The sequence below is a fragment of the Oncorhynchus tshawytscha genome, linkage group LG16 (genome assembly GCF_018296145.1).
Source record: "Oncorhynchus tshawytscha isolate Ot180627B linkage group LG16, Otsh_v2.0, whole genome shotgun sequence".
Taxonomy (NCBI): Eukaryota; Metazoa; Chordata; class Actinopteri; order Salmoniformes; family Salmonidae; genus Oncorhynchus; species Oncorhynchus tshawytscha.
The window spans coordinates 52,515,771-52,540,933 of record NC_056444.1 but is presented as its reverse complement, the minus strand read 5'-3'; the positions used below and the strand labels follow the sequence as shown (position 1 = coordinate 52,540,933).

The window sequence follows — 25,163 nt, the reverse complement described above, 5'->3', positions numbered from 1 at the left end:
GATCACCTCACCATATTTATTTCTAATATTGCAATTTTTTGGAGGAGAGGACATGTGAGAATACAGTCTTCTGATAAGAGAAGTCAATGCCTCTTCCAAATGTGATGGAATCCCAATGGAGCAATTCACCAGAGTTGTTGTGAGAATATGCCCCTGCATGCCTGTTTTTGACAGTAGAGATAGGAGTGGCCATGTGTGACATCACAAGAAACTTGAGACCATAATTTTGAACAGCCCTCCCTTTTAGTGCTTTTTCCTATACATGTGCTCCCACCCAAACCGTCTCCCTTTCCCCTAAGCAGACACTCTCTGTTCTTTCTTCTTGTCTCTAAACTCAGGCCAATTACAACTGAGAAAAACAACACCTTGGTCAAGAAAACATATATTTTCCTCAGGACACCCTTCACTATCTCTCTGTCTTCATTGAAACTATATTTTCTGCATTAGAAGGTAAGAGAACCCAGTCCTTTTTTCTTCCATGTATTGCCATGCCACGTGTGTGTCATATGAAGTACTTTACAGGAAGGGTTAAGTACTATGGGAATTTCACTGATCCACATCAGTAAGGTTTGTTGTGAGATAGTGTTTTTGGAATTTGTCATTATCAGTTGAACTACTTTATTTTTTTGACTTCCACAACATATTGAAGTACTAAAGTCTTTTTTTCACTATTCATGATTGGGAATGTTTTCCTGACCAGTTTCATGTGTGGATTTTTTACTGTTTTTGGTTGTCAGCTTTTGCAGCTTTTAAAAGCCCTTTTATTTCTACCAATATGGATTGAGCAGGTGGGTGTCAAATGACTTGTTGGAAGACTGGTCTGAATATGTCCATTTGGAAAGGTTACAGACAGACACTGTGTGATAGGTCGAGTGAGCTTATGAGAGTAAGGACACCAACTGACAGTGAATTCAGTGGCCACTGTCTCTTTCTTTGTGTGACTGACACTGTATTCAAGCAATTGCTCAGAATAGCAGTTGACTGTTTTGTAATGTGAATCATACAACCCAACACAACAGTGTCTTGGATCTTTGTCTGTTAATGCAAAACCCCCTTGACCGAAACGTCACAGTATGTTTTTAACAATGGATCTATAATAAACTATATTGTTATAATGGAGAGAGTGTCTACTGGACACTAGTGTCTAATGGAGTGCCTTCGAATATAGTTGTTTGAGCACAAAACCCTGTTTTCCCCTTTGTCTATAAATACAAGAATCAGTTCATCGTACTGTATCATTGGAGACCTTAATTTATAGCTCTTCCTCAAATAGAATTGACAGAATCTCATACATTGTTTATTTACCCAGTCAATTTTCTTATCCACTAGCCTCGATGTGAAGTGTACAACTACACCTAACTCCAGGACTATTGCTAAAGCATAAAAACCTCTCAATCGGCCAATGGAAAGCAAGAAACAATTAAGGTATTAAGGTTATTACATAATATGTAATGAATACACCGCTTTATTGCACAGAAAAGGGGGATCAGAGGGTGTTTTATGTGCTGCACTCTGCTGCCATATACTTTCCCTATTTACAGGCACATTTGTTTCCTTCACTCACTCGGAAACTCAGCCTTGGTACAGTATCATATAAATAGCTTAATAGTAGATACAGTAACAGAGGGAAGTTGCCACCATTGCAATTGGATGAATCAAAAACGACAGAGCTATCAAGATACATTCACACAAGACATAGTCAACATATGAATATGTCCCTCGAGGTTTTTAATTTGTACAAAGAGCCCTCTTATTGTTTCTCAGTTTTATAAAGGCAATGTCTATCCACCTTTCCAAACTAGCGTCACATGGTGGCACTTATTTGTGGGTCGTCTGTTGGCCGAATGCACAATTCAACAGGCTATATAGGACTTTTTCTTCCCATTACAGATTAAGCTATATGTTTTCTGATAGGTCAGTCAATAATAATAATAATACATAAGATCAGAAATCTAGCTAGTTTTCTTTTTTAGCAAAACCTTAAAACAGACATTTTATCGGAAATGATAGATGGTTTCCATACCACTCTAATTATAGACCATTGCATTTTTTACCTGACATCACACATTTGATTTACAATATCGGACATCTTTCCTCACTTAGAGAGGATTTCCTGGCTGTATTGGTTGCCGACCACTATGGCTTCCTAAAATATCGAAAATAAACATCAGAAAAAGACTACATTTCCACGAAAGAGCCTTGCAATGTAAATAATGCATACAAAAATAGATGGTGTGTCTGAGTGCTTGCGTTTCTAGGTTTGTGTGCATGTGTGTGAATGGGTCACCAGTGCCTGTATGTGTGTGTTCGTTTGTAGTTGTGGTCGTTGAGACATTTTGTGTTGGTGCGAAGTGAGAACCGAGCAGAAAGGCATATTCTGGATTTTGATTCCCAAAACACAATGCAAGTATGGGCTTGCCCGACAGTTCCCGTTCACTCACAACAAGGTGCCTGTCATAAGAAAAGCATTTGGGTTACGTAAAAAAAATATTTCCAGGGGCTCTTAAAGTATTGGAATAAATGTAGGGAGAGATTTACCAAAGGAGAAAAATCCCACACGTAACGTAGCAATGTCGAAATGTGAAAAGGAAGAGAGACAGGGAAAGGAATGTTGGTGAAATGGTTGTAGGAACAGCAGACCAACACCTACTGTGCTCTAGTCTGCAGGAACTGCAGCTGAAGACTACCAGAATTTACATTTGGGAGTTATTTATTTCCACTGAACTGGTGTGAATTCACATGTGGCTTTTCTAAATGCTGTTGGGTATTATTGCTATAGAAACTAGAGTTTGCCCAAAGGGTAGAATTTATGTACAATTTACCCATACCAAAGTACTGTACACTTAGTATGGGTCATCATCAGAAGGCACATTCTGAGTGATCATCCAATGTATTAGGGTATGTAGGGTGCCCGCTACCTGAATCACCTTTGAAAAGCGTGTGATGCATCATGTTATGTCAGAGTGAGTCGAACCGTTATCAAAATCGCGTTTGACATAACAAGGCTGAGGTCTCCAGCAACTGGTGGGGAGTTGTAGCTGGTAAAAACCTGGACTTGCTCCAAACTGCAACTTGGGAGCCAGTGAGCCACGTATCCATCTCAGGGGTTAGGAAAAATTCAGGCGTGCATATAAATGTGAATTCCAACGTTCCACATCACTTGTGTTATAAAACACACCTCCCTAGGGTCATTGGACTCAGCAGTGCAACACAGTTTGTAAGAAGCAGTAATGTTTTCTATGGTAAAGGTCAAACAGGAAAGCTTACTTTCAAAAGCACTATCCAAGATATTTAGGTTTCACTTTCATGCCGTAATGAAATAGACAGAAGTGTTGTGTGGGGGTAGCAAAGGACATTAGTTATGAGTTAATCATAGGACTACATTTTGAAAGTTTTGTTTTCTTTGGCTGGTCAGACCATATGTTTCTGAATGAAAAGACTATTGTCTGTAAATACAGCACACGGAGAACAAAAGTAGCCTAGCTATAAAATGATCAAATACAACATTGCCTCAGCTGTGAGCCAACACAACTCACGAGCCTTGATAAAGGGCCACATGACTTATCTTCTTGTATAATTATTTTGTCAATGTATCAGAAGGCGATATGTAAGCAGCCTCATATGACACTATTTGTTCAGCAAATTGCAATATTTATTGTTTGCCAATTTTGTCTGTACTGACATCAAATCACATCTGGCACCTCAGTTAGCATAGGGCTGGTATCTTACCCTATGGTAGCCCTGCAGTGGAGAGGGACAAGAGTGAAATCCAAATCGGTTCAAAAAGAGACGAATGGCACTCTGGATAAATAAAATCTAGATAAATAACAGTGGACAAAGTCTGTGTTCACATCAGAGTCTGTGTTCACAACAAAGTCTGTGATGACAACACAGTGCGTCCAGGTGTTGGTAATGGATACTGTTATTACGTTTGTTAGCCTCTTCTATTGGAAGGAATTCTATTGGAAGGATTTCAAAAGTAGTCAGGCGTCTCATTACTGGCATTGCAACCTGAGCTGTCAAATGAAATGACACATGCAAGGAGAGAGTGGTGCTATGGATTCCACTGGTGGGAAGCAGACATGTGGTCCCATAGTAACAGCAGACACCTTGACAACTCCCACAGTTACCCTCGAGCAGGGCTCTCCAACCCTTTTCCTGGAGAGCTACCGTCCAGTAGGTTTTCGCTCCAACCCTAATTAGCTGGTTGATAAGCTGAATCAGAATAGTTACAACTGGGGTTGAAGTGAAAACCTATTGGAGGGTAGCTCTCCAGGAACAGGGTTGGAGAGCCCAGCCCTAGAGTCTAGGCATTGCGACGTGCAAATTCCCCAAACCGTTTTCATTGACGGTCAAACCTGACTGTACATTTTTTTGTTGTCTATCATCTTGAATGACATGCAAACGATAACTCATTTATCTAAGGTCAATCCTCTTTGCTTTGTTTCAGATTGGAACTCTAGCCAGTAAAAAAACATCAGTCACCCACCCGTCTTTGTATCAGCTAAAACAATATGGAACTCCAAAAGCTATCAAATGGCCTCCACCATGGCTTTGTCCCTTTCGAAGATGGGTATGTCCTCTTTGACTGCACATATTGCTACCTGGCATGCATGATAATATCTTTCCCCCAGTTGTGTGCATGATAGTCTTTTTTTGTGCATTTGTGTTTGTGCATTTTCTGACAAAGAAGACTATTACCACCCTATAATTACACCATGGCCAGTTTATTAGGTACACCACCCATTCATGAAAATGGTTCGCTCCTGCAGAGAGTGAGTCTCAGGGCCATGGCTTGCTATATAAAGCAGGCAGACGTGCATCAAGGAATTCAGTTACTGTTCGATTGAACATTGGAATGGGTAAAACAAGTGACCTAAGCGACATTGAGCATGGTATGATTGTCGGTGCCAGGCGCGCCGGTTCCAGTATCTCAGAAACAGCTGGCCTCCTGGGCTTTTCACGCATGAGAGTGTCTAGGGTTTACCAAGAATGGTGTGACAAACAAAAAACATCCAGTCAGCTGCAGTCCTGTGGGCGGAAACAGCTCGTTGATGAGAGGTTGGGGGAGAATCATGCAAGCTAACAAGTGGGCCACAAGCAGACAAATAATGACGTAGTACAACAGCGGTGTGAGAATGACATCATGGAACGCACAACTCGTCGGTCCTTGTCACAGATGGGCTATTGTAGCAAACGACCACACCGAGTTCCACTCCTATCAGCTAAAAACAAGAAGACGTGGGTCCAGTTGGCACATGGTCACCAACACTGGACAATTAAGGAGTGGAAAAACATTGCCTGGTCCTATGAATCCCGTTTCCTGTTGCGTCATGCTGATGACAGAGTCAGGATTTGGCTTAAGCTGCACGAGTCCATGGCTCCACTCTGTCTGGTTTCAACGGTATAGGCTGGTGGTGGTGGTGGAATGGTGTGGAGAATGTTTTCTGGCACACGTTAGGTCCCTTGATATCAATTGAGCAAGGTTTCCATGCCCCGAAGGATTCAGATTGTTCAGGAGACAAAGGGGGGTCCGACCCGGTACTAAATGGGTGTACCTAATAAACTGACCACTGAGTGTATATTATATATACCTGGAAAAATGCCTGTGAAAACGTGCTTTTTGTAAATACTAGTTTTTACATTTCACAGTTTTACATTTATGCATTTTAAACATTTAAATGAATACAGTACTTTCATGGACAGCATTTTCAAGCACCCAATGGATTATAATGATGCTTGGCTGATATTGGACATTGATAAAAAGGAGTGTTGTTTAACCTCGGTGATTTCTATTTCCTTGGTTTGATTGACATAATAGCATCCCGCAGGCAGAAGAGGAAGAGGAGATGTTACCACATAAGAGTGATGGGACCAAGAAGCCCCAGTTTACCGATGTGAGTATGAAGAACTATGGTCACAGCTCTGGAGCCGACAGTCATTGTTTTTATGCTGAGATGTCATGTCATGAAATGTCATTATGAGGAGTTATAACAACTGACATTCATGTATTTGTATCCTTGGCAGTTTGAGGGAAAAACCTCTTTCGGAATGTCCGTCTTTAACCTCAGTAACGCCATCATGGGGAGTGGAATTCTGGGATTGTCATACGCCATGTCAAACACAGGCATCGTTCTCTTTATGTGAGTACAGCAGCACACTCATGTGTGCCATGTCCCTATGTGATTTCCTATGTGACAACAGACAACTCACTGGGCAAAGACGTCAATTCAACGATTATTCCACGTTGGTTCAACGTAATTTGTTGAAATGACGTGGAAACAACGTTGATTCAACCAGTGTGTGCCCAGTGGGAAATTAGTACACACACACTCCAACAAAGTTAAATATTAACTTGCCAGGTCAAAATTTGTGGGGTGGGATTATTTATCTAGTGTGCCTCGATCTGGCTCTGATGCCACAGTGCCAGAACCGGCTGATAACCTAGTACACACTGAAACGGAGACAGGTTAGTGGAGGAGAGGTGGAGGGAGTTTTGGGCCATCTCTGCCCAGGGGATGAAAGCCGACCACTCCCCCGGCCGGTCCTGGCAATAAGACCGCAGAAACCTATCCACATCCCGGTTAACTCTCTCCACCTGCCCATTACTTTCGGGGTGAAACCCTGAGACCCTGAGACCCGCAGACGTTTCATGAACGCCCTCCAGATCCTTGATGTGAACTGGGGACCCCGATCAGACACTATATCCTCAGGCACCCCGTAGTGCCGGAAGACGTGTGTAAACAGGGCCTCCGCAGTCTGTAGGGCCGTAGGGAGACCGGGCAAAGGAATGAGACGGCAGGACTTAGAAAACCGATCCACAACAACCAGAATCGTGGTGTTTCCTTGTGACGGAGGGAGATCCGTCACGGAATCCACCGATAGGTGTGACCATGGTCGTTGTGGAACAGGTAGGGGTTGTAATTTCCCTCTGGGCAGGTGTCTAGGTGCCTTTTACTGGGCGCACACCGAACAGGAGAAAACATACACCCTCACGTCCTTAGCTAAAGTGGGCCACCAGTACTTCCCACTAAGACAGCGCACTGTCCGACCGATGCCAGGATGACCAGAGGAAGGTGACATATGAGCCCAACAGATCAATCAATCACGAACATCAGACGGAACGTACTTACACCCAACTGGACACTGGGTGGGAGTGGGCTCCGCATGTAATGCCCGCTCAATGTCTGCGTCAACCTCCCATACCACCGGTGCCACCAGGCAAGAAGCCGGAAGTATGGGAGTGGGATCCGTGAACCGCTCCTCTGTGTCATACATCTGAGACAGTGCGTCTGCCTTAGCGTTCTGAGAACCTGGTCTGTAGGATAGAGTGAACACAAAACGGGTGAAAAACATGGCCCACCTCGCCTGGCGAGGATTCATTCTCCTCGCCGCCCGGATGTACTCCGGATTGTGGTGGTCACTCCAAATGAGAAAAGGGTGTTTAGCCCCCTCAAGCCAATGCCTCCACGCTTTCAGAGCCCCGACAACAGCCAACAGCTCCCGGTCCCCCACATCATAGTTTCTCTCTGCGGGGCTGAGCTTCTTCGAAAAGAACACACAGGGGCGGAGTTTTGGTGGCGTACCCGAGCGCTGAGACAGCACAGCTCCTATCCCAGCCTCAGACGCGTCCACCTCTACTATGAACGCTAAAGAGGGATCAGGATGAGCCAACACAGGAGCCGAGGTAAACAGAGCCTTCAAGTGACCAAAAGCTCTGTTCTCCCCAGCTGACCACTGCAGTCGCACTGGTCCCCACTTCAGCAAAGAGGTAATGGGAGCCGCTACCTGACCAAAGCCCCGGATAACCCTCCGGTAGTAGTTGGCAAACCCTAAGAACCACTGCAACCCCTTTACCGTGGTAGGAGTCAGCCAATTACGCACGGCTGAAATGTGGTCATTCTCCATCTCTACCCCTGACTCGGACAGGAGGTACCCTAGGAAGGAGACGGACTGTTGGAAGAACAGACATTTTTCAGCCTTAACATACAGGTCATGCTCCAACAGTCGACCAAGCACCTTGCGCACCAGAGACGCATGCTCGGCGCATGTAGCGGAGTACATTAGAATGTCATCTATATACACCACTACACCCTGCCTGTGCAGGTCCCTTAAAATCTTGTCTACAAAGGATGGGAAGACGGATGGAGCATTCATCAACCAGTACGGCATGACGAGGTACTCATAGTGCCCAGAGGTGGTACTAAATGCCGTCTTCCACTCATCCCCCTCCCGGATACGCACCAGGTTGTAAGCACTCCTGAGATCCAATTTGGTGAAGAAGTGCGCCCCATGCAATGACTCGGTCACACTGGCTATGAGAGGCAGAGGGTAACTATACTTCACTGTGATCTGATTTAAACTATAGTCAATGCATTTAAACTATAGTCAATGCTATAGTCAATGCACGGGCGTAAACCTCCATCCTTCTTCTTCACAAAAAAGAAACGCAAGGAGGCAGGTGAAGTGGAAGGCTGAATGTATCCCTGTCCCAGAGATTCGGTGACATATGTTTCCATAGCCTCCTGTGACAGAGAATACACGTGACTCCTGGGAAGTGCTGCGTCTACCAGGAGATTTATTGCACAATCCCCCTGTCAATGGGGTGGTAGTTAAGTCGCCTTCCTTTTACAGAAGGCGAGAGCCAAATCGGCATATTCAGGGGGAATGTGCATGGTGGAGACCTGGTTTGGACTCTCCACCGTAATTACACCTATACACCTCCCTGAACACTGACGTGACCATCCCTTGAGAGCCCTCTTTTGCCACGAAATAGTGAGGTCATGATGGGCCAACCAGGGAAACCCCAAAACCACAGGCGAATCGATCAGGAAGAGACCGATTCTCTCCTCATGACCCTCCTGCGTTATCATACATAGTGGAGCTGTGGTCTCCCTAATCAGACCTGACCCTAAAGGACAACTATCTAAGGAATGTACAGGGAAGAGCACATCAACAATAGGGATCCCTAATCTACAAGCACATTTTAATTTATTTTACTAGGCAAGTCAGTTAAGAACAAATTCTTATTTTCAATGACGGCCTAGGAACAGTGGGTTAACTGCCTGTTCAGGGGCAGAACAACATATTTGTACCTTGTCAGCTCAGGGATATGAACTTGCAACCTTTTATTTACTAGTCCAATGCTCTAACCACTGGGCTACCCGTCCGCCCCAAATGAACGGTCAATAAAGTTCCCAGCTGCGCCTGAATCTACTAGCGCCTTATGCGGGGAAAACTCAGGAAATTCTATAGATATACTCATGTGCGCAACAGAAAGCTCTGGGTGAGTTGGGTGCATGCTCACCTGGGATGATCCACCAGTGCCCTGCTTGCTGCCTCAACTTCCTGGGGAACCTCTCCAGCACTGACCAGCAGTATGTCCTCTGCGGCCACAGGTAGTGCAGGAAACAGCCCCCCCTCCAGTCACCCTTAGAGCAGCACCTCTGAGCTCCGTAGGTGTAGGATCGGAGGGGCTGGGGGATGGAATGGACGGACCCCGATCCGGACGTCCGCGTGTGGCCAACAGGTTATCCAGCCGGATGGATAAATCCACCAGCTGGTCGAGGGTAAGGGTGGTGTCCCTGCAGGCCAGCTCCTGACGAACATCCTCACGTAGACTACATCGGTAATGGTCAATCAGGGCCCTCTCATTCCATTCTGCGCTGGCAGCCAGGGTCCTGAAATCCAGTGCGAATTCCTGTGCGCTCCTCATCCTCTGTCTGAGATGGAACAAGCGTTCCCCCGCCACTCTCCACTCAGGTGGATGATTGAAGACCGCCCGGAAGCGACAGGTGAAATCCTCATAGCGGACCAACGCTGCGTCTATACTTCCCCATTCAGCGTTGGCCCACTCAAGCGCCTTCCGACAGACAGGAGATATCCCGAGGGAGCCGGATGGACGGTCGCCAGGTAGAGCTCCAACTGGAGCAGGAATGGCAGCCGTCCCATCATATGCGCTCGGGAGCGAGAGCCGAATCCCACTGGGTCCAGGTGACGGAGGGGTGGACAGCAGTGTGGGTTGTGGTGTTGGTGGTGGTGTTGGTTGGAGTGAAGTTGATGGAGTTGTGGGACAACCCCCTCATTCCCATCTCTCCATGTTGAGCTGCACACGATCCATGGCTGTGCCAAGATGTTGGAGCATCGCCGCTTGCTGCTGGACACATGCCTCCACTGGTACCGGAGGACTGGGTGCACCTGCTAACTCCATTAAAATGGTGCGTGATTCTGTCAAGTGTCAGTTGTGCAGAGGTGAGGACGAAGTCAGGCGCAGGACACAGAACTGAGTAAAATAACGTACTTAACTCAGAAAAATAATCAGCCCATAAATCCACGCAGGGATAACAAACCCTAACACAACAGACATACACAAAACCAGGAAAAATCATGCACAAAACATAATGAGAACCAGAGGGTTAAATAGGGAACAAATAATAACGTAATGGGAACCAGGTGTGTACAATCAAGACATAACAAATGGAAAAACTAACGTGGATCGGTGGCAGCTAGAAAGCCAGTGACGACGACCGCCGAACGCCGCCCCAAACAAGGAGCGGCACCAACTTCGGCGGATGTCGCGACAGTTTCTTTTTGTCAAAAGGTCACAGATGCAGCTACTCCCAATATGGTTTGATATACACTGTTACTGCATAATGCGTTGTAACAATGTTACCAAAACAGTACAGTGGAAAGCTGACAAAAATGTTTATGAAAAATAGTCAATATAATATTTGACAATTACGGTCTTTGAATGGTTAAAAAAAACTGTGGAGAAGAGTGGTGTGTGTTGGTGTGTCCATATGTAACTTTAATGGTGTGATTTGAGACACATGAGACTTCTAAATCAAATTTCAGGAGCTAAAAATAGCTTAGAGTTGGCAGATGAATCATAGCTTGCGTATGGGCACACCACATATATGGCTCCCAAGCATGCTTTGCTCTTTGGGTTGCTCACATTCATGTCAGGGTCAGGCAGGAGTCCATTTCTTTTTGAATGCTTATGAATAAATCATTTGAGCATTGTCATTGTCAAGTTGCTATTACAGGAGGCCAGTTTCTTCTTCCAGTGTTTACTTCGTAGTAAACGGTTTGATTAATCGGTGAAGAGGTCGGCTACTCATCATTTAACATTGGATGAAACCACATGAAATCAATTATGTTGTTTACCTTTCCAAAATGTCTAAGTCAGTTGTTTGTGCTCCGCAGAATCCTGTTGATATGTATCGCCTGTTTGTCCAGCTACTCGGTTCACCTTCTGCTTAAGAGTGCTGGAGTTGTGGGTGAGTAATGTGTCACTAAGGACTAGCCCATGGAATCAAAGACAAATTAGTAGCTGAATCATAGAGTGTATCATAACAAGATGAGAAAAGTACACTTTCTGTGAACAAACTTTCCCTTCACATCTGGACCATTGAAAAACCTGTTGTTTTACCCCTTCACAGAAATACATAGCTTTTTTATAGAGAAAACTATAGTAGGGATCCACTATATGAACCAAGCTGTCTGTAAATTAGTGGTTGTGGGTTTGATTTCCTGCTGGAGTCATGTATACTGAAATGTATGCACTATCTGTTGTAAGTTGCTTTAGATAAAAGTGTATCCTTATGACATGACAGATAGATTCCGTTCCGTTTCTACTCTTTCACAGACTAATGTCTCTTTTGTCTGTTCAGGTATTCGTGCGTATGAACAGCTGGGTTTCCGTGCTTTTGGACACCCAGGAAAAATAGCAGCGGGAGTCATTATAACCTTTCACAACATCGGCGGTAAGTGGCTAGGGGGACCATGGACTCATGCTGCAGACGCCAAATCCTGACTCTTCCATTAGCATGGCACAACACGAACCGGGATTCCTCGGACCAGGCAGTGGTCCACTCCTTAATTGTCCAGTGTTGGTGATCGTGTGCCCACTGGAGCCGCTTCTTCCAATTGTCATACTTGAGTAAAAGTAAAGATACCTTAACAGAAAATGTCTGTAGGTGTGAATGGGGTGGTGTACCTAGTACAGTACTTCCACTAACACAGCATCTGTTTTAAAAAATAACCACAGTGACACATACAAATGCACTCATGGCTTCGTGACACTCATGGATTTCATGGCTCATAAAAGTTTTAGTGGTTCAGGACAGAACAGGACTTTTTCCTCCAATGTTTGTGTTTTAAACACAGGTAAATGGGCTTTGTATGTCTGTTTTCTTTTGAAAATAGAAGTTAACAACTCTGAAATATGTTTAATCCCCTCCAGCAATGTCCAGTTACCTCTTCATTGTGAAGTATGAGTTGCCTCTGGTCATTCAAGCCTTCCTGGGCTTGTCATCGAACACTGGGTAAGTGGAGCAGCACATTTCTTTTTTTGTTTAAAAATAATCTTTATTTAAGTTTTTCACATTTTATAATTAAGCAATAAGGCCCGTGTGGTATATGGCCAATATACCACGGCTAAGGGCTGTTCTTAGGCATGACCCATTGGCCAAATACCACAAACCCCCGAGGTGCCTTATTGCTATTATAAACGGGTTACCAACGTAATTAGAGCAGTAAAATAAATGTTTTGTCATACCTGTGGTATATCAGAATATACCACAGCTGTCAGCCAATCAGCATTCAGGGCATGAACCACCCAGTTTATAATCATAAATAATTCACACAAATACAAATAAACTTTCACATCAATGCATTTGAGTTCATAATTACATAACATGATTTACAGATTTAATAGTATCCATGGAAGTTTTTTGGAGTCGTATTTCTTATTTTTTTATTCCATTTTTATTTGTAAAAAAATAAATATAAATAGTGTTTGAAAAAAAAAAGTTTTATAGACTTATAGGCATCTTGTCTTCCAAATTGTACTTTTCACAATGCATTGTCCACAATTATTGTCCACAATATTTGTTTAGTAATGTCAATGCATAATATTGTCCACCATACTTCTTTAGTAATGTCATCCATGTGAATATCGAAGACGGACTTGGGATTTATACATAGGCCTACATCATAATTCATATCAGATTCCATATTTCTTTAGTTTTGTAGTATTTCACTAAAAGGTGTTACATTTTCTTCATCATGACAAAACAATTCCACTTTACTACAGCACGCACTGGTAAACGTCGTACTGAAATCAACCAGGCAGGATCTCTGACATTTTCTGACAGTTGTGCACAGAGGAGATTTTTTAAGACATTATTTTGTATCTGCATGGAAGCCCATTCCCGCCACCCACATTTTTTAAAATCTGACTACGAGTTATGAGATAGTAAGTCATAATTATGAGATAGTACGTCATTATTATGAGATAGTAAGTCATAATTATGAGATAGTAAGTCATAACTATGAGATAGTAAGTCATTATTATGAGATACAGTTGAAGTCGGAAGTTTACATACAGTTTTGGCAAGTCGGTTAGGACATCTACTTTGTGCATGACACAAGTCATTTTTCCAACAATTGTTTACAGACAGATTATTTCACTTATGATTTGCTGTTTCACAATTCTAGTGGGTCAGAAGTTTAGATGCACTAAGTTCACTGTGCCTTTAAACAGCTTGGAAAATTCCAGAAAATTATGTCATGGCTTTAGAAGCTTCTGATAAGCTAATTGACATCATTTGAGTCAATTGGAGGTGTACCTGTGGATGTATTTCAAGGCCTACCTTCCAACTCAGTGCCTCTTGATTTTCCCCATGATGTCAAGCAAAAAGAAATCAGCCAACACTGCAGAAAAAAAATTGTAGACCTCCACAAGTCTGGTTCATCCTTGGGAGCAATTTCCAAACGCCTGAAGGTACCACGTTCGTCTGTACAAACAATAGTACGCATGTATAAACAACATGGGACCACACAGCCATCATACCGCTCAGGAAGGAGACACGTTCTGTCTCCTAGAGTTGAACGTACTTTGGTGTGAAAAGTGCAAGTCAATCCCAGAACAACAGCAAAGGACCTTGTGAAGATGCTGGAGGAAACAGGTACAAAACTGTATCCACAGTAAAACAAGTCCCATATCGACAGAACCTGACAGGCCGCTCAGCAAGGAAGAAGCCTCTGCTCCAAAACCACCATAAAAAACCCAGACTACAGTTTGCAACTGCACATGGGGACAAAGATTGTACTTTTAGGAGCAATGTCCCCTGGTCTGATGAAACAAAAATAGAACTGTTTGGGCATAATGACCATCGTTATGTTTGGAGGAAAAGGGGGGATGCTTGCAAGCTGAAGAACACCATCCCAGCTGTGAAGCACGGGGGTGGAAGCATCATGTTGTGGGGGTGCTTTGCTGCAGGAGGGACTGGTGCACTTCCCAAAATAGATGGCATCATGAGGTAGGAAAATTATGTGGATATATTGAAGCAACACCTCAACACATCAGTCAGAAAGTTAAAGCTTGGTCGCAAATGGGTCTTCCAAATGGACAATGACCCCAAGCATACTTCCAAAGTTGTGGCAAAATGGCTTAAGGACAACAAAGTCAAGGTATTGGAGTGGCCATCACAAAGCCCTGACCTCAATCCTATAGAAAATGTGTGGGCAGAACTGAAAAAGTGTGTGCGAGCAAGGAGGCCTACAAACCTGACTCAGTTACACCAGCTTTGTTAGGAGGAATGAGCCAAAACTCACCCAACTTATTGTGGGAAGCTTGTGGAAGGCTACCCGAAACGTTTGACCCAAGTTAAACAATTTAAAGGCAATGCTACAAAATACTAATGGAGTGTATGTAAACTTCTGACCTACTGAGAATGTGATGAAAGAAATAAAAGCTGAAATAAATTATTCTCTCTACTATTATTCTGACATTTCACATTCTTAAAATAAAGTGGTGATCCTAACTGACCTAAAACAGGGAATTTTTACTAGGATTAAATGTCAGGAATTATGAAAAACTGAGTTTAAATGTCTTTGGCTAAGGTGTATGTAAACGTCCGACTTCAACTGTATGTAAGTCATAACAATGAGATAGTAAGTCATTATTATGAGATAGTAAGTCATTATTATGGACATAGAATAGTCCTGTAGGTCGACTGCAGGGTAATCTGGGATTCAAACATGAATGGCATTATCATTAAAGCATTATCCCCACACTTTATTTGGTAAACAGCTGAGAAATGGGGCAGGAGAAATGTAACTACTCTCAAATACATAGATGCAAGGACTCTCTCATATGGATTTTGACTTCAAGGACTGACCATCCGTGAGATCCAAATTATATTTTTAACAATGTTTTGAAGCTATACATTGTTTGCTTACAATTACATGAAATGAAGTAAAACAAGCTTACATTTTGGATTCTGATGGAGTAAGACCATTGCTCATGAGGCATTTCTAAATTGCATTCTTCAATAATCAATGTCTATATATAAGTCCAAAAAATTAATGTACCAGTCCCAAATTGCCCCTTTAATGGATTGAATTGAATGAATGAATTAAATCTGATGTCAACCAGATATCAAACAGGCACCAACTCACATCAAAAAAATGATTCAATCCATAATATAGAACACCACAAACTCGCTCTGTCTCTCTCACACGCACACGCACACGTGATTCATGTGATACAGATTGCCTAAACGTGTTTCATAATAATGACTGAGTAACTCAATCGTCCTCTTCTCGTCCTCTTCTAATTACCCGGGGGTCGGATAATTAATACTGAAGTCTGACTCACTCGCGTCCTCAAAGGACTTCCTCACTCTCTCTGTGGCTGAACTTGGAGGATTGGATACTCTCGTCGACACCTTCCTCGGAGATCTGGTCGCCTTCACTCTTGGATTCAGCTCCCTTGGCTTCTCTCTCATTCACTGGCACCTGTCTCTCAGCTGCGCTCGGACCTGTCGAGCGATGGAACTCGTTGTCGGGGTCGATGTCTCTGTCTCTGTCTCCTCTTCTGGCTCTTCCTCTGGGCTGGATTGTGGATCAACCCTCACTTTGTAGGCATAAGACTGGGGACACTTGAAGAAGTCATGGCCCTGTTTTACACACAGGGTGCACTTGCTTGTAGACTCACATACCCTGGATTTGTGTCTAAGATCTCCACATCTCCAACACTTCACCTCTGGCCATTCCTTGCCCTGATGGTCTATCCCCTGGCAGATGTAACAATGAGGGGCCTGTCCAGGGCAGGAGATCTTCCTCTTGTATGGGCCTAGGGAGATTGAGTTACGGATTGTTATCAAATGCCCACTTGTTGTTTCGTGCACTTTGTACTTGGGTACTCCATACCATATCCCAATCTTATCCACGGGTTTCAAAGAAGGTTGTAAAACAGTGAAGTACCTGTTTAGAAACATTTTGACCTTGTGATCTGGAACTCTGCCCGTCCGGAACTTTCAAAGACCATCTTGACGTCCAGCTCTTTCCACTTTGCGGCTGCCTCTTGGGATGACTGGACTTCTAGAAAGAAACGTAATGGGGGTTGTTCCTCAAAATGTCTCCTGTTCGGCAGCGCAATGATATAGTAAATATTGAGATCAAATGTTTCAAATGAGGTGACAGTACAGAATGTCACCTTTTTTTTATTTGAGGGTATTTTCATACATATCTGCTTTACTGTTTAGAAATGAAAGCACTTTATGTATCTAGTCTGAAGGTGTCATAAGTATTTGGACAAAGTCACTTATATGTGTACTGGTATTAAAGTAGTCAAACGTTTCGCATTTGATCCCATATTCCTAGCACACGATGACTACATCAATTGTGTATTATTTTAGTTGTGTTTCAGATCATGTTGTGCCCAATACAAATTAATGGTAAATAATGTATTGTGTCATTTTGGAGTCACTTTTATTGTAAATAAGAATGTAATATGTTTCTGAACACTTCTACATTAATGTGGATGCTACCATGATTACGGATCATCTTGAATGAATCGTGAATAATGATGAGTGAGAAAGTTACAGAGGCATAAATATTACCCCCACTCCAAAAAAATGCAAACCTCCCCTGTTATTGGTAATGGTGAGAGGTTAGTAAAAGCCAATCTATTTCTCCCTTAGACTAAATCAATTGTCCCTAAACAGTATGTTTTCTACATAGTCTACATTGCATGTCTTATTAAAACTAGAAGTAACTAACTTTTGTGTCTGGCTGTGTTTTTTATTTTAATTTTATGTTTTAAACTAGAGAGTGGTTCCTGAACGGGAATTACCTCATCCTCATCGTCAGTGTGTGCATCATCCTTCCACTTGCCCTGATGAGACAATTGGGTATGTGACTGATCTCATCATGAACTTCGACCTTTCATAACGGCTGCTAATGACCTCTATGTCTGTCAATCATTCAATCAACACCTCTTGATTCATATATTCATAAAACAATACATGTGTATCTGTTTAGGATATGTTTTAGGTCAGGAGCAGACGTGTTCTGGAAACCAAACATTGTCAGCTGGTCTGTGGGATGGTTGTTGTTTTTGTTGTAGTAACAATCCTCAACTGCATCTTGCAGGGTATTTGGGTTACACCAGTGGCTTCTCCCTCACCTGCATGGTCTTCTTCCTTTCCTCGGTGAGTGACTTTTTGATGACATCTGACGACAGATGTCTATATTGTATTATTATATTACACTATATATTATACAAACAATTATACATTTCAATGCTATACTAATACTGCATGTGCTTTTCACCATTTTGGGAAATTAAATTCCTCCTGGTGATTGGCTGTTTTAGTGATTCTTTACCCTTGTTAATGTGCTCATAGCTTTTGTGTTCACAGCTTATCATAGGACATGACTAGTGATAATTTATGAGGAGATATTTTTATCTTGTGCCACTCTACCTCACATGACATTTCATGTGAGCTCCTGTTTCCTATACTCACTGCCAGCCAGGCATTGTTGTTGAAATTTGCTAACATGGATACAGGTGTAGGATCTTAATTTGAGCCAGTTTGCTACTGCAGGAAAATACTGCACCAACAGGAAATGTGAAGTATTATGTGGATTATAAGTGAATGAACATTTTTGGGGGGAGTTGATACATTTTTCATAAGGGGAAATCTAATCTGAAATTTCAAAGTGGAAATTACAAATGTCAGAAGCCTTTTTAAACCTCAAGTTTTACATTTCCTGCATTGCAAATTGAGATCCTGCATCTGTACGTTAACCTTCTGAAATAGGTCATTATCTAATTATGTTGACATACAAGGAAAAAGGGGGGCAACATTATAAATGAAACATTAGTCCCAATAATTATTTAGATATTGTCAAATGTAAAATCTATAGCTCAACCATTTTTGATACTATTCATGTAATGAATAGTCAGGGAGAAAAAGGAGTAGATTCACACGAAGAGCGCGGTAGGTGTTTATTTCACCTTCACAGAATACAGGAATCATGGTCATACACAGGCAGGTGAATCAAAACTAGGACTGAAGGCTATAACCGGTTCTCACAAACGAGCTAGGAAAAGGCTTAGTAGAGTCAATATGAACAATACCTCACAAAGGCACAAACAGAATGAACTGAACTATATAAGGAGCTGATGAGACCAGGTGAGTAACTAACACAGGTGAAATCAATGAACAAAAATGAAAGACAGGGCCATGTTGAAGAACACAAAGAAACAGGGCTACGTTCAAGAAAACAACGAAACAGAACACAAGGTTGACTAAGAATATAAATACAGAACCTTACAATTCAAGGTTGCTTGAATAATTGAGAACAATCCTAGATTACACTATTGTGCATGTTGCTGATGCAGTTCTGGGCATTTAACAAGCTACTTTTTGAAATGCCTTGCTGCAGAAAGGTACATTAATAATGTAACAAATTCTATCGTTGAACTTGATCAATTAGCAGAAGGAGGAATGAGGCTTGGGACAGGATTTCACAAATTAACCAGAGATACAGTATGTCATCATGGTTGTCAGCGATAGAGGGTCAAGCTGTTCCGCTAACTCTGACAGCTCAGCTTCTTTCTTTCTTTCTTTCTTTCTTTCTTTCTTTCTTTCTTTCTTTCTTTCTTTCTTTCTTTCTTTCTTTCTTTCTTTCTTTCTTTCTTTCTTTCTTTCTTTCTTTCTTTCTTTCTTTCTTTCTTTCTTTCTTTCTTTCTTTCTTTCTTTCTCCCTCTCTATCTCAAAGGTCATATACAAGAAGTTCAACATCCCCTGCCCCATGGTACCATATGGCAGAAATCACACAACAATCATCAACACCACCGTGGAAGAGGGACAGTGCGAAGGCAGAATGTTCACCATCAACCAGGAGGTTAGGAAATGAAGTGTTTACGGCACAGTTACACAAATATCAGTTCAAATATTATTTTTTGTGTTTATTCCACATCACCTCTGCTCTTAGGTTCTTACTGTGTTAAGACCACATAAGGTTAGGAGCTATTTGCAGTTGGAGCAGAGGTCATTCAATATTATAATGACATGGTGTCATGTTACTGCCGGGCAGGGCCGGGTGGGTTACTTTCTAGATGTAATCCATTACAGTTACTTGTTACCTGTCCAAAATTGTAATCAGTAATGTAACTTTTGGATTACCCAAACTTGGTAACGTAATCTGATTACATCCAGTTACTTTTAGATTACTTTCCCCTTTAGAAGAAGTAAAAAATGTATGTTACCAATTATATTTATTGCAGGATAAATCAATCTTAAAATTTACATAGCTGGCCATATATGGATGTTCAATTTTACTTTATGGGTTGATTATGTAGGCTTCTTCTAACCCATCACTTTCTACTACATATAATACAATAAAATTATATATTTACATTAAAAATCAAAGTCTATCAGCATTTTTGTCATTCCAAAAAATGTTATACCCCTTGATCGTCAAGAATAGGACTTGGAAATATAGATTAGCCAAATGGTTTTATCTAAGCATGACCCCAAAACTAAGGACTTATTAGTCAGCCCCACTCGGTTGTTTTGATTTTGTTGTTATGTAGGACTGATTGGGCTCATTGATTCGAGTTGAAAAATAAATGCTGGAATGGCATGCTTTGAGCACTACTGAAAAGTGCTAATTACATGTGAAAAATGAATGCCATATGCTGCATTTGCTATAGGCCTATTGTTTACCTTTTTGTTGGTGACAATTTGATATCTTGATCATATGCAGCTGTTTAAATGGCAAATCCACAGATGAAACAGTAACAAAACGGTCACCCCGCCTCTGTTTTGGTAAAACGCTGAGCGATGGGCCTGGAGAAATGTAACCACTCTCAGATTAATAGACAGAGCTATGAATACAAGGACTGACCATCCATGATATCAACATTATTGTTTTAACCATGTTATGAGGCTATACAGTGTTTGTTTACATATACAATGTTTTACAAACATTGGAGTAATACAAGCTTATATTTTGGGTTCTCATGGAGTGTGACAGTTGAACTAAAGCTCATGAGGAATTTATAAGTTATATTCTTCAAGAATCAATGGATATACATACAGTACCAGTCAAAAGTTTGGACACATCTACTCATTGAAGGGATTTTCTTTATTTTACTATATTGTATAATAATAGTGAAGACATCAAAACTATGAAATAACACATTTGGAATCATGTAGTAACCAAAAAGTGTTAAACAAATCAAAATATATTTTATATTTGAGATTCTTTAAAGTAGCCACCCTTTGCCTTGATGACAGCTTTGCACACTCTTGGTATTCTATCATTGAGAAAACAGAGAAGTGTCAAAGATTTTTTTCCACAAACATCCTTTCTGAATTTAAAAGTAATCCTTGAAGTAATCATCTAGTTTTTCAAAAGTATCTGTAAACGGATTACAATATTCTTGCTGGTAACGTAACGGATTACAGTTACCGTTTTTTGGCAATCCATTTCTCCCCAAAACTGCTGCCGGGACAAGTGCTTGTCCATGTGTTTTGAGGCGGAGCAGAACCCAGTGTGGCACAATTATCCACACAGTCTTGTGAGTTTCCTCAAACACTCCTCATGCGACGCCTCTAATTTTAGTTACCCTTTATATGGATTTCAGACGGCGTATACCATCCCCATCTTAGCGTTCGCCTTTGTTTGTCACCCCGAGGTGCTTCCCATCTACACTGAACTGAAAAAGTAAGTCGATAAAACTCCCAATTAGCTCCCTTCATAAACACCATAGCCACCATAGCCATGTCGGGATGACAGCCTTTATATTTCTTTACTGATACTCATTTTGCAGTACAATACCTATTGTACCTGTTGGCTTTTGATTAAATCAAGGGTCAATTTTTTATGTAATAAATGTAACATCATTACTGTACCTCATTAATTGAAAAAAAAAAACCTGCTTTCTTTTCCACCAAAGTGCCACCAAGAGGCGTATGCAGGGTATTGCTAATGTGTCCATCATGGGCATGTTCGTCATGTACCTCCTCACCGCCATTTTTGGTTACCTCACCTTCTACGGTAAGACCAGGGCTTCAAGAGGGCTTTAGTTGTATACAATCTACAGAAGAAAAATTATGATTTTAGTATTTCAAATGATACTCAATTTGTGTGTGTGCATGTGTGCATGCGTGTTTGTGTGCGTGCGTGCGTGTGTGTATGCGTGTTGCGTATATATGTTTATGTAGTGAACACAGAATCTGAGCTCCTGCACACCTACAGCAAAGTGGACCCTCTGGACACACTTATCCTGTGTGTGCGTGTGGCCGTACTGGTGGCAGTCACCCTTACTGTCCCTGTGGTTCTCTTCCCTGTAAGAGCCTCCTCTCATAAGCTCTAATTACATACTGAAATGACTGTATTTCTAAGGACACTTCAAGTGGTTTGCATTTCAAACATTGTTTGCATTTTAAAACCGACATAGCCTTGATATACAGGTAACTGCCAAAATAAAGGAAACACCAACATACATTGTCTTAATAGAGTCTTGGGCCACCACGAGCCGCCAGAACAGATTCAATGCGCCTTGGCATAGATTCAACAACTGTCTGCAACTCTATTGCATGAGAAATTCCATAATTTGGTGTTTTGTTGATGGTGGTGGAAAACGCTGTCTCAGGCGCCGCTCCAGAATCTTCCATAAGTGTTCAGTTGGATTGAGATCTGGTGACTGACACGCACACACACACACACACACACACACACACACACTCTCCCTATGGTTACCAAAATAATGGGCAACTAGGCATGAACATGACCCTAAGCATGATAGGATGTTAATATGCTTAATTAACTCAGGAACCACACATGTGTGAAAGCACCTGCTTTTAATATAATTTGTATCCTTCATTTACTCAGTTTCCTTTATTTTGGCAGTTACTTTTATATCCATTTCCCTCTAAATGTTAACTTACTGTGTCACACAGAATAGCTGATGCCGGATTGTACATTCTACATTCTGTTAATTTAGATTGACTTCACACATACCTCTTAACTTGACAGCCATATTTCAAGTTTCGCCCTAGGCACTCCTCTGAGTCTTCTCTGTTGTGTATGGTTTCCAGATTCGCAGAGCCATTCTCCAGCTCCTGTTCCCAGCGAAACCCTTCCACTGGGCACGCCATATCACCATCGCCCTGTGTCTCCTCTTCGTGGTCAACGTGCTCGTCATCCTTGTGCCCAACATCCGAGACATCTTTGGCATCATTGGTGAGACTTATATATTCATGAATATAGACTACTACAGTTATTGCCGTCCAGCCTCCGATGCTCATTCTCCCCACACTCACAAACCAACCAGACACACTGCACCAGTGTACCACTGTTTCATCATCATCATCCTTATTAACACCAGGGGAAGGAAGACCTTCATATTGACATTATATATTACAAATGCCTCATACAAGAGTACTTGCCAGTGGAACAACTCATTGTCTCCTTTATCTGTCCAGGGGCCACCACTGCACCTAGCCTGATCTTCATTCTCCCAGGGTTATTCTACATCCGCATTGTTCCCACTGAACAAGAACCAATGAAGTCTAGACCAAAGATCACAGTAGGTCTTCACATCATTCATAAATTTTCCTTCCATTGTCTAGACACGTTTGTTAAAACTCTCTACACAATCCCCAGGTTTTGGCACCATATAGCATGACACTTTCGCTACAGTTTGGAATGGGTGGGTGGTATCACAATGGGTGGTAGTAAAAACATCCTAAACCCGGGTTTGGGTGGAGATTTTTAACAACATGAATGACTTTAAGGCGAATTCCAACAACTCTTTCTCTGGCTGGTTTCAGGCTGCCTGTTTCACAGCCATGGGCTTCATCTTCATGTCTATGAGCCTGACATTCATCATCATCGACTGGACGACCGGAGAGAAACGAGCTGGAGGTGGCCATTAGAGCACATCCATTGACGATAAGGGTCCAAATGCCACACAGCAGCACGCCCTGTCGCCGTGCCACTTCGCAATCCCGTCTGGATTGTGAGAAGGATAAAACACCATCTAAAGGCTGGACCCACATGATCATGAGTCTTACCATACCACCCCGATGGTAAGACCATTTCCCCACCAATTCAAATCAAATGGACATGCTACACTTCAATGGAGGCGAGTCTTTGAGGAACCCAGTGATGTCACTTTCTTTGTGGTAGGAGTTCTAGGCAGTGTCAGAGGAGCTGACGAGGGTGTTGCCTGTAGAAACCCCTAAACCACTACTTGCTGCCTGTGTCAAAAGCCATTCAAAAAAGTGACAGAGATAGAGGGGAGGGGTTAATTTTCTCTATGCAAGGGGACTTGATCTCTTGAACAGTCAGTCCTCAGCTACCCAACTGCCAAACAATTCACCCCAGGTTCGTTTCTCGATCAAATATCGGCTGTGGTTTAATCAACCAGGTTTAAGGAGAAGAGAAGAAAATGTTCTTCTAAAAGGGATTTACTTTTATGATATTACCCTGTCTGTGAACCCCTAGATTTGGTTGTTGAACGTCATTTCAGCAATATTTGTTGAGGTAATTGACCGAGATGTGGGACTGGTAGTGTCCGGTGTTTTTTTCCTCAGAAGCTGCAGACCATTATAAACCAAATGAGCCAAGAATGATAAATGAAACACTTTTCTGTATGGTTTACCTATTTATATTTTATCATGTTGCTTCCTTCCAAATAATGTATTGACTCAAATGTTCCAGTTATCATGGAGCAGCCATCTCATTTCATCCTTCTGTCGAGTCACTCTTCGAGATATTGCAAGTTTGGCCTTGAAATCTGTTGGACACGATGTCTTCAATTTGGTATCCCATCTAGTCTTCACCACAATATTCAGAACAATGAAATGACACGTTTCAAAACACATGAGCATAGTGAACAAAACAACTGTGAACCCAAAATACTTTGTACAGTATAATTATCATATGTTTGTTCTCCTTTTGTGAAAAAAGTTTTATGCTGGTGTTATGCAAATAGGGAATCCGCAATAATGTCTCTGTATATTTGACATCCAACAAAGCAATGAGGCAAAAGTGAAGAAGCGAGTGCCAAACAAACTGAATGATGACATTCAGCTGTGTCTTATTTGACATGTACAGTCTGTGCAGATTTTCAGTTCATGTCCCTGCTTATAATGATTTGTATAGTGGAGACTGAGGTAAAACTATTGAATAATGTCAAATATTGACATAGAAGCAATAGATAATGTGGAGCAAGAGGATCTCGGAGCCCATTTGGGTGGCTGAATGCTTGTTTAGGAAGGACAAGGCTGAGTGTCTTGGAGACATCGTTCCAAAAAGGTGATAGCTTTTTGTAATGTCACCAGCCTACGGTCTGTTGCTAAGCACATTTTGTGTTTGACATGGCACCATTGTCAATTATATTCTATTTTCAATAAAGACGAGTGGTTGTCAGTATTTATTGAGATGTCTTTACTGTCATCTGCATGCTCTATGTCTTTTGCTTTTCACAACATTCATAAATGATTGACAAATTAAATTGTAATTCTCCTTCAGCATGCAGACAATAATAATTAAAGAGGAACTCCAACCACAATCAAGCTTTTAAAGTTAGATTATTGGTTATAGACATGTAGATTGGTTTTGGTCCTAAGATTTACTGGTCAGTAAAACAAACGTTTAGAACTAGGCTGAAAGGAAGTGAGGAGCTAAATTAAATTGATTCCTCATAAAGAACACGAGTGACATCATTCACACTAGATAATAGTGGCATATGTTTACAGTGCCTTGAGAAAGTATTCACTCCCCTTGACTTTTTTCACATTTTGTTGTGTTACAACCTGAATTTAAAATGGATTAAATAAAACATTGTT

General features: G+C 41.9%; 1 protein-coding gene across 1 annotated transcript; it reads left to right on the top strand.

Moving 5' to 3' along the window:
- Window positions 1–263: 263 nt before the first annotated feature.
- On the top strand, window positions 264–24,747 carry LOC112233056 (sodium-coupled neutral amino acid transporter 3-like). Its single transcript, XM_024400435.1, has 16 exons — window positions 264–450; window positions 4,451–4,573; window positions 5,822–5,897; window positions 6,028–6,143; window positions 11,206–11,279; window positions 11,673–11,765; window positions 12,245–12,326; window positions 17,119–17,201; window positions 17,443–17,501; window positions 19,078–19,203; window positions 20,951–21,030; window positions 21,263–21,363; window positions 21,531–21,655; window positions 22,407–22,551; window positions 22,794–22,897; window positions 23,142–24,747. Exons 2-16 carry the CDS (start codon window positions 4,515–4,517, stop codon window positions 23,244–23,246), a joined length of 1,428 nt encoding a protein of 475 aa, XP_024256203.1. The 5' UTR covers window positions 264–450; window positions 4,451–4,514; the 3' UTR covers window positions 23,247–24,747.
- Window positions 24,748–25,163: the final 416 nt, after the last annotated feature.